Genomic DNA, 15,510 nt, shown 5'->3' on the forward strand with positions numbered 1-15,510 from the left:
CATGGGATCTGTCCAATGAAGACCAGTGGGACTCTCATTTCCCTAGTTCTGGATACTATGCTTGTATAAATGCAGCCCACGATCCCATTAGCATTTTTGGCTGCCACACCACACTGCTGACTCATATTCAGCTTGAAGTCCATTCAAACCCCCAAGTGTGATTAAGCATTCCTGCTCATCCCTACAGATTCAACTGAAAAGTACAGTTAAGATCAAAGTACGCAGATATGTCCTTTCCTTATTTCTACTCCATTCCATTGCATCATCTGATGACACCCTGAGGGAAGTCAGCAAAGGTATACCCTTGATATTCAATAAAGCTAGCCAATCCAGTTTTATTCACCTTCATGTTTAACACTGATCATGACTGACCTTTCCATTGGGATCTATTATAATTGTGAAGATCAAAGAAACCATACAATTGGCTTTGCTAAGGAATGATTTACCCTCACTTTGAGGACTATGGCTATACAGCAGGGGTGTACTCTGGAGCTTTTAACAACTGATTGTTAAATTTTCAGTATGAGCATTTACACCTTGGAAATTGGCAAACGCTACAAATCAGGGTTTGATATTTTGTTCTGTTGATTGTCTAGACTTAAGAAAGGAAAGGAGAAAAAATAATGTAGATTAAACTTGAAAGTTTAATATTTTTTCCCTCTTGAAGAACTTGCTATTAAATGTTACTAGCACATCTCTGGCTGCACATATGGACTGGTTTTAAAACAAAAATCCATGGGTTTGACCTGATTTACCTCATTCTGACCTACTTTTTGCATGTAGACACACCGTGGTATTCACTATAACACAAGCAGAGATTTGGCAGACAAGCTTCCTAGAGGAAAAAAAGGTTTTTGGCCCAACTTATCCAGTTAGGTCACCTACACCAAGGAAATGAATATGATAACTGTTGCATCTGTCTTAAGCCTGGACACTTTGTCTTGGAATAATGTTCTGCATGGGTTGTTATAGAGCTTTGAAACAACTTTAGAGATACACATGTTCCTCATTACTTCCTTTGATAACAAGACAAAGAAAACCTCCTGACAAAAAGGATCCAGGAAAGTAAATAATATTAACATAGAATATTAAAACTGGAAACAACTTAAAATCTAGAATTCTCAAGTATTAGAGCCGTTAGAGTCTCATCCAGTCCTACTTTTTTTAAAGAAAGAAACAGATCTAGAGGGAGAGGAAGTGAAGTAATCTTTCCCAAGGTTACCCCAGTAGTCAAGCAAAAGGGTTTGAAAATGAAAGAGAAGCAGAGCCAGAGTTAAAAGTGAAATGAAAATTTCAGTCTGCTCAGTTTTCATCAGAACCCAAGCATCCAGGTTTATTTTCCCTCAGTAGCCACTTCAGCAAAATAGTACATGAAAAAGAGTCCAGTATAATCCCCCCTTGCTTCCTTAAAATAAGGAACTGTTTCAAGTGATTAATGCATCTGTGGACACAACTAATTCATACCTCTCCTGTTGGGCCTAATAATTCAACAAGCTAACTAGTAGTAGCCTAGCTTTGGCTACCATGTCAAGGTCCAGGCAAATATCCCTGAAATTCTTGTTATTTCTGTCTCCAGATTCCCAGAGGCCCAGTATAGAAAGAGGGGAAGTATTATTTGGAATCTAAGATTTCTAATGAAATGTCAGAAGTCAAGTGGCACTTTCCCTTTACCCTGGGAGATTCCAGCTCCCATTCCTCTATAGTCCAGAGCTCAGACATAATTAATTCAGTGCCACGATGTAAAAGGGAACAGAGAGGGCCTTCCCCCTACCTTCTCCTTTCCTTTTCTTTCATTTTTCTTTGTTATTCATTTTAAAGTAAAATAAATGTAGTGCTGATGAAGGGAATGTTCAGAAGACATATATCCCATTGCAGGACTAGCAGCATCAATTACAATTCGCTTCAAGGTCCAGGGTGCAGACTAGGAAGTGAGAAAGTCTTAGTTGAGGGGAGGAGTTGCAGATTCCTCTCCAAGCCCCCTGTCCCTGGCTCAGACCTAACTTGGTTTATGCTTCGGGAGAACTAGGCCTCATTCCACCTGAACCATGACTAGAGTGGAATTTCTCTTAGGTTTCAGTATCTGTGTCTACATAGGCTAAATGAAATCAAAGGCAGGCAAATATTCAGTCTTTTTGTACATTAAGATAGACAAAAATTTTGCTGCATAGTCTATTTTTCTATTCTTATTGCATCTATTTTTTTACTTAACTTTCTGAGTCACTTGATTCAACCCTTTAATGGTCCATGGAGACTTATCAGTTGTGTGCAGTTGATGGGAGAAATTCCCCAGAGGAAAGGTGATCAATTTTGGGAATGAGCCAGTTTCTTATGATGTCCTGTTTTGAGCAGGTTTTAAGTTCCCTATGCTCTTATTGGTAGCGACCATTATTTCTGCCTCTTGAGCCCCCCAAGAAACAAAGTCCTACACAGATTGATTGTCAACCACCAATCAAACCAGTTGCTCCTCTCATTTGAATCCAAGATACTAAAGTGCAAAGAAAAACATGGAACCCCATCATCCAGGTCTCTACAGCCAGGCTGGAGTCCCTACTAATTGAAGGCTGGAGGGCTGCAAAGACTGGCGCCATACATTCTCTGACAGTCCTGTTTCAGGTCTGCCATTGACAGGAGTCAGATGGCTTCCATCCTTGGAGCCCTCACTTCCCACCATATAACATCCCTGTGAGGGTAACCCGTCTTTGGGCAGCAGTGCCCCCGAACTCTTTCCCCTCTTGTAGAGAGAAATTCAAGTCTGACTTTCTTAGACATTAAAGCTAAACAAAACACCAAAATAAATGGAAACAAACAGAAAACCCCACCCCAAACCCAAACTGACTTATAAAAATATAATTGGGTTGTTTACCCCAATTTCCATATTATTAGTGATCTATGAAATGTCAGAAAATAATGACTGGCCTTTCTCTGCCAGGCCATGGGCAATTTCCCTACTGCCTTTTCCTCTTGAAAGCTAATCTTCATAGAATGCCTATGTCATAAGCCTATTTCTTTCCAGAGATCTCGTGCATACACCTCCTTGAAATTCCAAAGAGACTTGAAGAAAACACAGACATTTACAAAAATGGCATCTTTTTACATTCATTCTAGCCGCATTTTTTTGGAAAACATTTTTTAAATCATAAAAAATTGCATATTGGCCACATTTCTAAGGAGAAAGTTGTGACCACCACTTGTGTGTTAGTTTTTCTGGGGAGGAGGCAGGGGAAGAGGTGGGTGGTGTGTTGGGTTATGTGAGTATGAAACTCAGAGACATGGGCCTGCTGTAGTCTTTAGCTATAGGACACAAGGAACAAGTGACCTTGATCCCCAAGTTTTCCCTTGATCCTGGACCTCTCTATCCATTCTCTTCTTTTCATTCTAACACCTCCTGTCCCCCACCCCAAGCAGCCTTCCAAAGCAGAGATAAATGACTTTGAGACACTACAGTTAGTCTATCCAAGTCCATTTGGAAATAAGAATGACCTTGGGAGGGGTATAGGGAGAGGGAAATGTTGCATGACTATCAGCTTAAGGTCATTTGCAGCTATTCCCACGCTTGGAAAATTGTTAGTCACTTCAGTGACTTTAAAATCTAAGCAGTTAATAGGCTAAAACTTGAAAAGATCTTTTTGCATAATAATTAAGCATGAATATATAGCTTATATATTACACTGCTTTCTGGGGCAAATTGTGCCCCCCTCCCCAACTGGAAAACTACCAACTGCCCACAGCCCCTGGACTCTAGCTTGTAAAACTTTTCTTTCATCCCCACTCATTCTTGCCAGTCCCTATATAGGAAAAATTTCCCCACCCCCTGTTCCCACCCCCACCCTCCCCACCATCCCTCCCCATGTTTAAATAGATATTGCCACATTCAGAAATTCATGCATTTCTGCATTGCTATTGCACATGTTCTGGGAGAACCCTCTCTCTCCCTCTGCTTCCCTTAGGTCTCTTCTCCTTGTGCTGTGCACTCCCTGCCCCTACCCGAGCTTCCACAGCCCTTCCATTCACTGATTGTGGACATCCTCCCTGCGGACAATCTTGTAGATGATCCAATAGAAAATGTTGAAGATGAGGAAGGCCATGGGGAACCCAATCCGGGACATCTTGTCAATCTTCTTGGCCCTTTGGATAAAAAGCTTGCGCATCTCTTCTGGGGACTTGGAGGGTGGGGGTGGAGGGTTGCCTGTGTTGTTGTTGTTGGCTCCCTTGACGGAGATGCCATCCTTGGCCTGTAGACAGGCTGGGCCCATCCCGTAAGCAGAGAAATTGAACCTCCCCTCCCCGGCTTCATCCTCCTGAAACAGATTCAGCATAGGGCTCTACTTAAAATAAGACAGTGGCAAGCCGCCCTCCCTGTAAGGCTCTCCTCTAGGGCCAGGTTCTGCCCCCTCTTCTCCCTTTTCCCTCTCCCCTGATACTGGGTCATCCCAAAGCCTAGGAGGAGGTGCGCCTTACAGAGGGGCTTGGATGATATTTGGCGCAGATGCAAATCAGGGGATAGCTTGGCATGGAAGATAAGTCAATTTATTTTCCTATAATTTGAGCAATTTGGTCATATCCCCTGTTTTGCCTCTGGCTCCCACTTCCCGCCCCCTGCCCCCTGGCCATATCCTACCCTTCAGTTCTGCATCACTTCCCCTGCCCCTCCCAATCCTCCTCCTTTGGCACCAGCTGAATGGCACAGACTTTTGTTGCTCCATCTCCCTTGTGACCAAAACTTTTCAAGGGACCAGCATCACCCCAGATCATGGCCCATGACCTCATACTGTCTACCCTGCCTGTATGCAGGCATCATTCCTGACCATTGTTCCTCTCTCTGAGAGAGTCCCAAACAATCCTTGGACCCTTCAGATGAACTGGCATTTAAGAACTGCCCCAATTTGGTCCTAACTTATCTCTCCAGGTTTATCTCTTGCTGATAACCTATATGAACCTTTTGTTTCCAATAGACTGGTCCCTCCAAACATCTTGTGTGTTACTGTGTGCAGAATATCTCCCCCTCTTCTCTCTTCTTGTGAAAATCTTACCTATACTTCTCTCATGATGACATCTTCTTCTTCTGAGCTCTAACAATTAGAGTCAGGCCCATACATTGTTCCTTTAGGATCGTAGACTCCACTTGTGTGCCCTGCTGTTATTTCATTACTATTGTGTTATTATATTGAGTCTAAATCTGCAGCTTCTAACTACTTTTACTAGTTCTGCCCTCAGAGACTAGGAAGACCAAGTCTCATCCCTTTTCTACATGATAATCCTTCAAATACTTGAAGATGAAAAAGGATACTTTCCTAACAATAGCAATAATTTCAACTCACATTTATAGAAAAGGCAAAGTGTTACATGAACACATCATCAACCAATTTGATTATTCCAACAGACTCATGGAAGGGGAAGGGCAATATTTTTATCTCAAGTGAGGAAACTGAGGCACAGGGAAATGAGTTGCCCAAGGCTCCATTTGATATTAAAAGCAATTCCCTGAAGGAATCACAACAAGGGTTATTATGTTCATTTGACAGAAAAGAAAACTGAGGCCAGACATAAGTGGCTCATATGAGAAGGCGTGGTGGATCAACAGCAGATTGATCTTTTAAATATAAGCAGTTAACCTAAAAATTAAGATTTTTTTGTGTAATGATTAGAACTCAAATCTTCTAACTGTTCATAAATGCTTTCTACAGTATCATGATATCTTAGATTATATATGTATGTGTATATATATAACATATGTAAACATACATTTATATTTATATGTACTCTGTGAGATCCTATCCCTCCCAACACCTTCTTAATAGGAGAGAATGTAGATTTGTTTCATTCAATACCTCTGTCACAAAGCACTTCAAGACAATACTCATTCAGCCATGCTGATGGTAACATAACATTGTGTGTGTGTGTGTGTGTGTGTGTGTGTGTTTGTGCGTTTAGGAATTGTGTAGAGTCTAAAGAGAGCAGTTTGAGTATGTTGTCCATGTTCCCTTGCATTGTTACAAAAGGGTCTCACACTTTTTGTATACCTTGAAGGTAGAGTAATAGTAGGCATGTATTGGCAATGTTCAGTAGTTGTTTACATGGCTAGGTCCAAGGGCTACAAGAATGATGTCAAATTTTCATTAGAAGCATTTTTGGGATGTCTTGTTGTTAACAGTCACGGAAATATCTTTCTCTGCCTCAGCATATGACCAGGGTCATAACTAGGGTGAAATGATCAGAGCTTTGCCCCAGGGTGCTAAATTTAGAGGGTACTGACAACATTTTCACTTGAGCAACATAGAAAAATATGGAGTTTAGCACTGAGTTAGCAATAATATTTAGTTAAAATAAGAAACTACCAGATGGTGAACTTGAGTGAGATCTTCCCCCCTGCTTCTGTGATGGTATTCCCAGCAGCAACTTTTGTTCCAGAGACATTGTATCCCCTCCGAAGCCAGTACTATTGTTTGTAATATTTGCACTAATATAAGAATTCCTAGTTTGGGTTCTTTGTATGACAAGAGGGACTAAATTTCCTGAACTAGCTTATTGTGGGAGGTTGTGGGATGTTGGTTGTGGGAAGGACATGTTTATCTTGGGACAAATCATCATTCTAAATCTGAGATCTAGGAGTTTTTCACTGAAGAATTTCAGAAGTCATATGATGCAACCTTTATCTAATCAATGATTGTTTTACAACATAGCTAGACTTTGCTTGGAGATGTCAAATCTATGAGATGATCAGAACAAGGATTATTATTCCCATTGGACGGATGAGATAACTGAGGCCAGAGAAAGGATGTGACTGAGTGAAGGATAGCCCATTACTTCTTGAAGTGCCTACTTGACTTTTGGATAGTTTTAATCGTTTGGAAATTTTTCCTTATATTGAGTCTAAATCTGCAACTTCTAACCACTTTTACTAGTTCTGTCCTCAGTGATAAGGAAGACCAAGTCTAATCCCTTTTCTATATGATAACCCTTCAAATACTTGAAGACAAGAATGATACTTCCCTAAGCCTTCTCTTCTCCAGGCGATGGTACCCCAAGTTCCTTTAACTGCTCTTCACATGGCATGGACATAAAGTGCCTCACCATCCTGCAGTATTCTGAATATCATATTTCTTTTAAGGCAGTTTAAGAACCTAACAGCTTTTTTTTTTACTGGCACATCCCAATTTTGTATCATATTGGCATGGCATTCCATTAAAAGCTCTACATATTTTTCACACAAACTCTTGTCTAGCCACATCTTTATCATCTTGTAATTGAAAAATTGATTTTTTGAACCTAATCACAAGATTTTATGTTTATCTCTATTACATTTGATTTTGCTAGAGCCAGCCCATCTAATTCTGATTTTTTTTGAGGGGATGTCATCTTTCAACTTGTTAATTTCTCCTTCAAATACTAGTACGAAGAGCTTATATTTTATTCTAAAGACTTTGAGTCAATTTAAGTTTTTGATCCAGGCAAGTGATGTGGTTAGACCTGTGCCTTACTCAGGAAGGTTATTTTGTCTGCTGTGTAAAGGATCTGTTGGAGGAAAAGATGGACTGAAGGCAGGTATACCAATTAGGAATCCCATGAAATTATGTTTCTTATTGCCTTTGAGGAAACAACGAAGACAACTCTGCCAATTTCTTTACTTGACTATCTGAGGAGAATCTGGAAGTCTTCTTTGCATTGACTTATGCCTGATGAGAATATTAGGGATCCCTGTGAATGCACATGAGGGCACATGAGGGGGGATGAGGGGCTCAACTAGAGTTTTGACAGTGTGAATAAAGAGAAGAGGAAGGATGTGAGGGATAATGTGGAGGTCAAATGAATAGGACTAGATCATTGATTGGTGATGAGTGGTAAGGGATAGGGTCAAATAAGACCTAACTCTAAGGTTTGGAACTTTAAGTGGTTGGGTAGATGGTAGTACTTGCAAGATAAACAGAATGGTTTGAAAGAGGAGTAGATTTAAGGTGGAAGGAGATGAATTCACTTTTGGACATATTGAGTTTGAGATATCAATGGGACCTGGCTGGAAACATATCAATTTACAGTCATCTGAATAAAAATTACAGTGAAACTCATGAGAGTCATTGAAATTGCCAAGAAAGATAGTGAAGAGAGAGAAGAGGTCTAGGATAAAGCCTTGGAGGACACCCATGCTCAATGATGGGAAATAGATGGATAGAAATAACATTTATTAAGCAATTAATATGTTCCAAGCACTGTGATCCAGTAGCCAGTGAGTTGATATATTACTAGGGGAACTGAGCTGCATTCATAATAATATTCTCCCTGTGAATGAATCTTCAAGAAAGGCATAAGTCAATGTAAGGAACACTTACAGGTTCTTCTAGAAAACGCAAATAAAGAAATTGGTGGCATTGGCTATTGTTTGTCCAGAGGTAGTAAGAAACATAATTTTATAGGACATTTAATCATCATTGAAATACTCAGAGTGAATGTCAGCAAAAAAACCCATCATGAATATAATTACAGTTTTTACACTAACATCTGTTTTAGGGGATGGAAAAATATAGAAATTTCTATGAAGAACTTGATGAGATTCTCTGAATTTAAGTCAACACATAAATTTCTAGTTGATGACTTCAGTGTAAAAGTGGGCCCAGGGAAAGAGGGCAAAAATTGCTTTGTAAAATGTGGTTGAAAATAAAGAAATGAAAGAGTGAAAGACTTACTCATGTATATCATAAACACTTTTGCCTTAGAAGTGGGTTAGAAGGTTCTGGACATAGTAAGCACTGAAGAACTTCACGAGAAATGAAATTAACTCAATACTCACTGACAGGAAGTCACTCTTTATTGACATTGAAATCAGCTGTCTGTCTGTAAGCAGATTTCTGACTGGTTAGAGCAAAGGTCAAAATAAATGCCAAATTAGAAGAAAGGATAAAGATAAGGAGACACTGACTCTAGACCTATTTAAACAAGCTTTTTTTAAACATTAAAGAGATCTAGTGTACTCCTGGGACACATATCTAGGATGTGGAGAATCTCCTAAGATTGGCTACATCTGATGACCTTGATGATTAGGGTTTAAATATGCTAAGATATTTAAGATTTCTAATAAAATCCTAACAATTGAAGTCAAGGGCTTCAATGAAAAAAAAAGTGTGATAAATAGGCCAAAGTGCTATACTTGGAGTCTAAAAGACCTGGGTTTGAATTCATCCTCAGGGACTAGCTGTGGGACCTTGGACAGGTTACTTAACCTCTCTCAAGCTTAGCTTCCTCACCCATGTAAAACAAGGGGGTTGAATATTATGGTTTCTAAGGCTCATTTTAGCTCTAAATCTGTGACTCTATGGCAAATATTTTGGTTGACATTAAGTTTTTGAATTTCTGAACCACAGCTTAAAATGTAGCAATTATGGGCCTTTGACCAAGGTCACTTAACTGGTAAAGGAGTGGTAAAAATGTATTTGCCTGGAGTCTTATATGTCTAATCAAAAGGCCTTTTAAAAAATGGAAGCAGGAAGGAGAAAACTCTCTATGTATATGTCCCAAGATAGCTATTATGAAGAATAACTTGAATATGAAAGCTAGCCTTAGAATCAGTAAGACCTGGGCTCAAGTGCCATCTTTATCACAAGCTGGCTGCGGGACCTTGGCTAAGTACCTTAACCTTTTGGTCTCACAGGCATCTAAGACTAAATTGCAGAGCAGAAACAGATCTGCATTAATAAAGGGAGCTTCTCATTGGGAATTATCTACCCTGATGAAGTCATAGGTCTGGTGAAACAAGAGGAAACAACAAATAAAGACCAACTACTTGTAGTGTAGAACAAAGAAAAGCAATAGAGAATACACCCAGTTTCCAGAAGACAAAATCCAAGAAGGGAAGCAGTAATAAGCAGAAATAGAAAGAGAATGGTATGACAAGTGTTTATTATTCACAGTAACAGACAGCTAGGCGGTACAGAAGATAGAGTGCCAGGCCTGGAGTCAGGAAGACCTGAGTTCAACTCTGACCTCAGACACTTGCTAGCTGTGTGACCCTGGGCAAGTCACTTAGCCTTGTTTGCCTCAGTTTTCTCACCTGTAAAATGACCTGGAGAAGGAAATTGCAAACCATTCCAGTATCTTTGCCAAGAAAACCCCAAATGGGGTCACAGAGTTGGACACAGCTGAAATGACTGAACAATGACAACATGTACTAGGCATTATGCTAAGCACTTCTATAACTATTGTCTCATTTGATCCTTACAACCTGGTAAGGACCTGCTGTTCTCATCTGACAGTTGAGAAAAGTGAGGCAGACAGAGGTTAAGTGACTTCCAAGGTCACACAGCTAGTTAGTGTCTGAGACTGGATTTGAATTCAGATCTTCCTGAGTTCACAAATGCAGAGCATGAAGAAAATAAAGAATATATGAAAATTGAAAAGGAAACATGCATGTCTGGCCTCTCTTCATTGAGCCACTTAGTTGCCATAAAAATCCATAGCTTCAGATGTCTCTACACAAACGTATAAAATATGAGTAACAAGAAAAGTGGCCTAGAGATCTGAATGCAAGGAAACACATTTGACTAAAAGGAATCACTAAAATTTGGTAAAATCTGGTAAAATTAATCGCTCTGGATACTACATTCTAAAGGATTACAGGATGAACAAAGGTAGGACTCTGAAACATATTAAGAATATTCATGTAAGGAAAAAATTCAGGAATCAGAGTGGAATAGCATTTGGATGAAGATCCAAGGTATAAGGAATATTGTCACTATAGTATAATGTGCAGAAAGAGGAAATTGATGAGGTACTCAGGTAACAGACTTTCACAGGCCAGGCATGGAGACCACACGTGGCAGGGATGGCAAACTCTAACTGTATGGACATCATCTGAAACTCTGCCTTAGTGATAATTTCACCCTTCAAAAGGTAGAGTAAGCAGCAAGGCTATTTTGGACCTGATTCTGACCAACAAAAAGGAACTAGTTGCTGGTGTAAAAATGATAGGAGTTTTAAGATGGGGAAAAGTCACCTGGGTATTTGGAAAATGACACAGTGCCCTCAATGACCTTTTTTACACTAATAGTCCCCCTCCTTGGCTACTGGGTTATGGAGTTTTCAGTAATAGCAATTCTCTAAGACCATTTACTCACTTATGGGTAGGTTTAGATTGATACTGCTTATTGGGTTAAGCCAACTCATATCCCCTTGCATGAGCTGACTGTTAAATTTTCAGCATGAGGACTTAGAGCTGGGAAATTGGCAAATGCTATAAACCAGGGTTTGATTTATTGTATTGTTGATTGTTTAGACTTAATAAAAGGATAGAGGAAATATTAATAATGCAGGTTAAACTTCAAAGGGCATCCTGTGTTTTTTGGGGGGAGCTGGTTGTTATATATATATATCAGCATGTCCCTGGTCCCCCCTCTGAAGAAATCACAGACACTTGAAATACTGAAGTAACCTCCCAGTGATACTACGTGAATGAACCATAAAAGAACCAGCATTGCAGGGCATTAGAAGGATATACAACAGTGGCTGTGTGTAGAGTGGTTTAGACGATGAGTCAAGGGAGATCTCGGTTCAGATTCTGCCCTAGATACTTTGAAATGGTGGACAATCAATAATCTCTCTGAATGTTTTTTGATCTGTAAAATGAGGATAATAATACCTCTAGGATATACCTTATAGAGTGGTTGTGAGGATCAAAGGTGATGTTTATTCAGTTCTTTGGAAACTAAAAACTCTACAAAAATGTTATTATTATCATTTTTGTGAGTGTAATTACCCTGTAGGATATTGTCACTGATTGCTTGTGTATGAGAAGTAGCATGAAACACACACACACACACACACACACACACACACACACACATACGCACATCAAGAACCCTTTCCTAATTGCCACGGTTCCCCTGGTCCCAAACCCAGTATATAATGCCCTTCCTCCCTAACCCCCTTATATCTAACTGACTAACTATATGTATATATTTATGTATAGTGACTGGGGTAATCAGTTTATTACATAGATTAATCCTTCTTGAACGTACAAACTCCAGAAGACCAGTTTGTACTTTAAATATATAAAGTATTTCTGTCAAAGGAATTTTTGCCCTTATATCCAAATAGACCTAAGAAGCTAAAAAAATAAGAAAAATTAAGAGCTATTAGCTATGTATTAACTGAGAAACCACATACAAACAAAAAAAGGGAAGGGAGGTGATGGAGAAGAGCTGGAAAACAAAAACACCCTTCACTTTATGGGCTAATAGCTCCAATCTTTTTAAATGTTGACTAGTTAAACTCAGGCTTTAAAATATAGGATGTGGGTGCAGTTTAATCTTGTTGGTTGAAACATTTACCTAAGATTCAGGTCCTTCAGAATAACTATATATTATGTTATGTTGTGTTACATTATGTTGTATTACGTCATGTCATGTCATATCATATCATATCATATATTCTCTTTATATTTATACAGTATATATTTTTACATGTACTTGCCTTCCCCATTGGAATGTAAACTCTTTGTAAGTAGAGCATTTCATTCTTTGTGCCTGTATCCTTTTTACCTAGCATATAGATACAAAGTAGCACACAGTAGGCATTTAAATGTTTGCTGATTAATTGAATCAATGTAGACTTGTGGAGCTGAAACCAGCATGGTGCCTGCTTTTTCTTACATTCCCCAGTAGGTGGCAGGTAACCCACACTAAACTCTTGATAACTAGTCAGTAAAGCTAAGGAAAGTCACTCCTGGAAGAAAGTGTGTTTTTCTAGACCCTTCACAGAAGAGGAGAAGAAACTCCTACAGGGAGGCCCATTGAAAGTACTCAGAGTAACAGGCAACAGCCTAACATCCCGGGTGACAGAAATACAAAAGTCAGATGATAGCTTCCATTCACACGGCACTTTATGGTTTAAAAGGCACAAAAAATCTGTGATGGAAGAAGTGAAAGGATTATTTCCATTTTACAGATGAGGAACCTGAGGCTGAGACAGGGGGAGGAATTGTTGAGGCTAACACAACCAGCAGACCCATCGAAGTCTTTCATTCTTTCCACCATGCTATCTGGTACCTCTATAAATTAAATGGTCTTGTATATGCATAGTGGCAAACAGAACTATTTTAAAGTCACTTATTCCAAAGTTATTTTGAAGTCGTTATCATGATGAGAAGTAACTTGAAGTAGTAGATGGACTTGGAGTTAGGAAGACCTGAATTTGAATTCTGCCTCAGATACTTCCTAGTTGTGTGACCCTGGGCAAGTCAAGTAAACTTTCCTTATCTCACTTTCCTTATCTGCCAAATGGGGATAATAATACTAGTATCTACTTCATAGAGTTGTGAGGATTAAATCAATTAATATATAGGTATATAGTTCTTTGCAAACCCTAAACACTATATAAATTCTGTTTATTATCATAATAGGATAGTAACATCTATCTCACAAGGTTGTTCAAATGAAATATATGTAAAACACTATATAAATCTGAACTATATATATTTCTGTGATATCAACATCTTTCTAATTCTAGGAAGGAATAACTTTTTGCCAAGGCAATCCTTCCAACACTCCACAAAAATGCTGCTTTGATTCCTCAACATGGCATAGAGGTGACCCTGAGTTCTACAAGGCATGCCAGTGAGATCACACTCTTATAGGTTCTACCAAACTTGAAAGGTTTTAGGTCTGATTTTAGCAACAGATTGAGCTTAGTTCAATATGGAAGGGCTCATCACCAATAGGGGTGGTCGCTGGCTAATATATTCCACAGCTATAGTAACCTGTGGAACAGATAGAAATACCAAATGGCCCTTGTAACTTAGCAGCCTCTTTTGTCTTCTGCAGAATGGAAAATAAGAGGGTAGAGGGTGCTAAGAATCATACCATTTTTATATTATCTGGGAACATTAGTTTAACTCTAAGGATGTGATCATTTTCTGATGACCACATATTAACATTCAACTAGAGGAACTGAACCATATTAGAACTGACATTTTTGTTACAGATGTGATCAAAAGACAGAAGGAAGTTGCTGCTAAAGGGAAGGAAGGATGGCTGCTCACAGGTTCTCTTTTGAAGGAACAGATAAAAGAGCTTTTGGAATGAGTTTCATCACGCTTCCAGAGGCAACAAGAAGCATCATTTCTTAGGAAGAGTGGTCACCTTGCCTTGTCATGCTCATGATTCATATAAGCAGAAACATCACCATGAAGATAATTACAGCTTATGTGCCAGTAGCTATAGTGGAGTATAGAAGTCGAGAAACCATTGAAAGAATTCAACATGATCCTCTTAAGGAATTTAGCACATATAACACATATGGTAAAGATCGATGAAATAGGAATCAGGGCAAAGATGCATTGAAAAATATGGTTTAAGATATAGAAAAAAGAAGGTCAAAATCTTTACACTACTCCCAAGCTTCACATCTATTTATCATGGCACTTTCTTTAGGAGGGAGTCAGAAGCTTTGAGACACAGGCACGCTACCAAAACAAGATCACAAAAAGTGAAATTGACTATATCTTAATGAATAGAATTTTGTAAACGTACTTTGTGTACATGTTATTTCCCTCTAGTAGAATATAAGCTTCTTGAGGAAACTGTTTATTTCATTTTTTGTCATTCTATCCATCCTCCTAGCAGTAAATGACATATAGGAGATGTTTAATAAATGCAGTTAAGTGGTACAGTGGATAGAGCTCCAGATTTGGAGTCAGGAAGACTCACTATTCTTCCTGTGTTCAAATCTAGCCTTTAGACACTTAGTAGATTTGTGACACTGGGTAAATTGCCCAATCCTGTTTACCTCAGTTTCCTTATCTGTAAAATAAGCTGGAGAAGGAAATGGCAAACCACTCCAGTATCTTTGCCAAGAAAACGCCAAATGGGGTCATGAAGAGTCAGACTGAAAATTGACTGAATATATTAATAAATGCTCACTGAATTGAATTGAATATGCTATTTGGTAGAGAGTCCTAAAATGTTAGAGCTGGAAAATACCTTATTAATCAACCAGTTCAACCTTCTTACCTTACAGAGAAGGATACTTCACTCTAAAGTCTCAGAAAGTGGAGTTAGCCTGACATCATTCATAGTAGGGATGAACAACCTCTTACACAGTTTAGTGCAATGAGTGACATTCCTAATTATGAACCTTAGTCAACAAAAAAGTGTCCTTCATCTTGCATTCAGAGCTGGAAGGGACTTTCCAAACCATCTAGTCCAACCCCCTCAGTCGTATAGATGAAGAATCTGAATCCCAGAGATGTTAAATGATTTAACCAAGATTACAATAGTAATGAATGTTATGTTTGGGATTCCAGGTTAGGCTAGATTTGAACCAAGGTTCTGTGACTCTAAAACCAGCATCCTTCCTATGGACCACACTACCTTCTCCCTAGCTCACGTCCTTATTGCTTCTTGTTGGGACTTTTAGTTTCCTAATTGATCTTCCTCTCTCCTGTCCTGACTTCTTACCCACCTTTGCATAGCTGGTAAACTAATATGGTTTCATATGATGTTTGACATCCTTGATTAAAAAAGCAAG

At 39.0% G+C, this 15,510-nt stretch overlaps 1 protein-coding gene across 4 annotated transcripts in view; it reads right to left on the minus strand.

The window, feature by feature from the left end:
- Positions 1–3,872: 3,872 nt before the first annotated feature.
- The window catches only part of GLRA1 (glycine receptor alpha 1), an 86,289-nt gene continuing 74,651 nt past the window's right edge, over positions 3,873–15,510 (minus strand). Inside the window, exons 9-11 of one of the 4 annotated variants that reach the window (XM_072630776.1) lie at positions 15,070–15,074; positions 13,938–13,947; positions 3,873–4,298 (exon numbers count right to left, since the gene is read on the minus strand). In XM_072630776.1, the coding sequence (XP_072486877.1) occupies positions 4,008–4,298; positions 13,938–13,947; positions 15,070–15,074 (306 nt within the window). In that variant the 3' untranslated portion in view covers positions 3,873–4,007. Of the gene's footprint in view, positions 4,323–13,937; positions 13,948–15,069; positions 15,075–15,510 lie in introns of all 4 variants that reach the window. The other 3 variants (XM_072630777.1, XM_072630779.1, XM_072630778.1) reach the window with 3 other exon arrangements.

This window comes from Notamacropus eugenii, chromosome 1, assembly GCF_028372415.1.
Source record: "Notamacropus eugenii isolate mMacEug1 chromosome 1, mMacEug1.pri_v2, whole genome shotgun sequence".
NCBI classification, from domain to species: Eukaryota; Metazoa; Chordata; class Mammalia; order Diprotodontia; family Macropodidae; genus Notamacropus; species Notamacropus eugenii.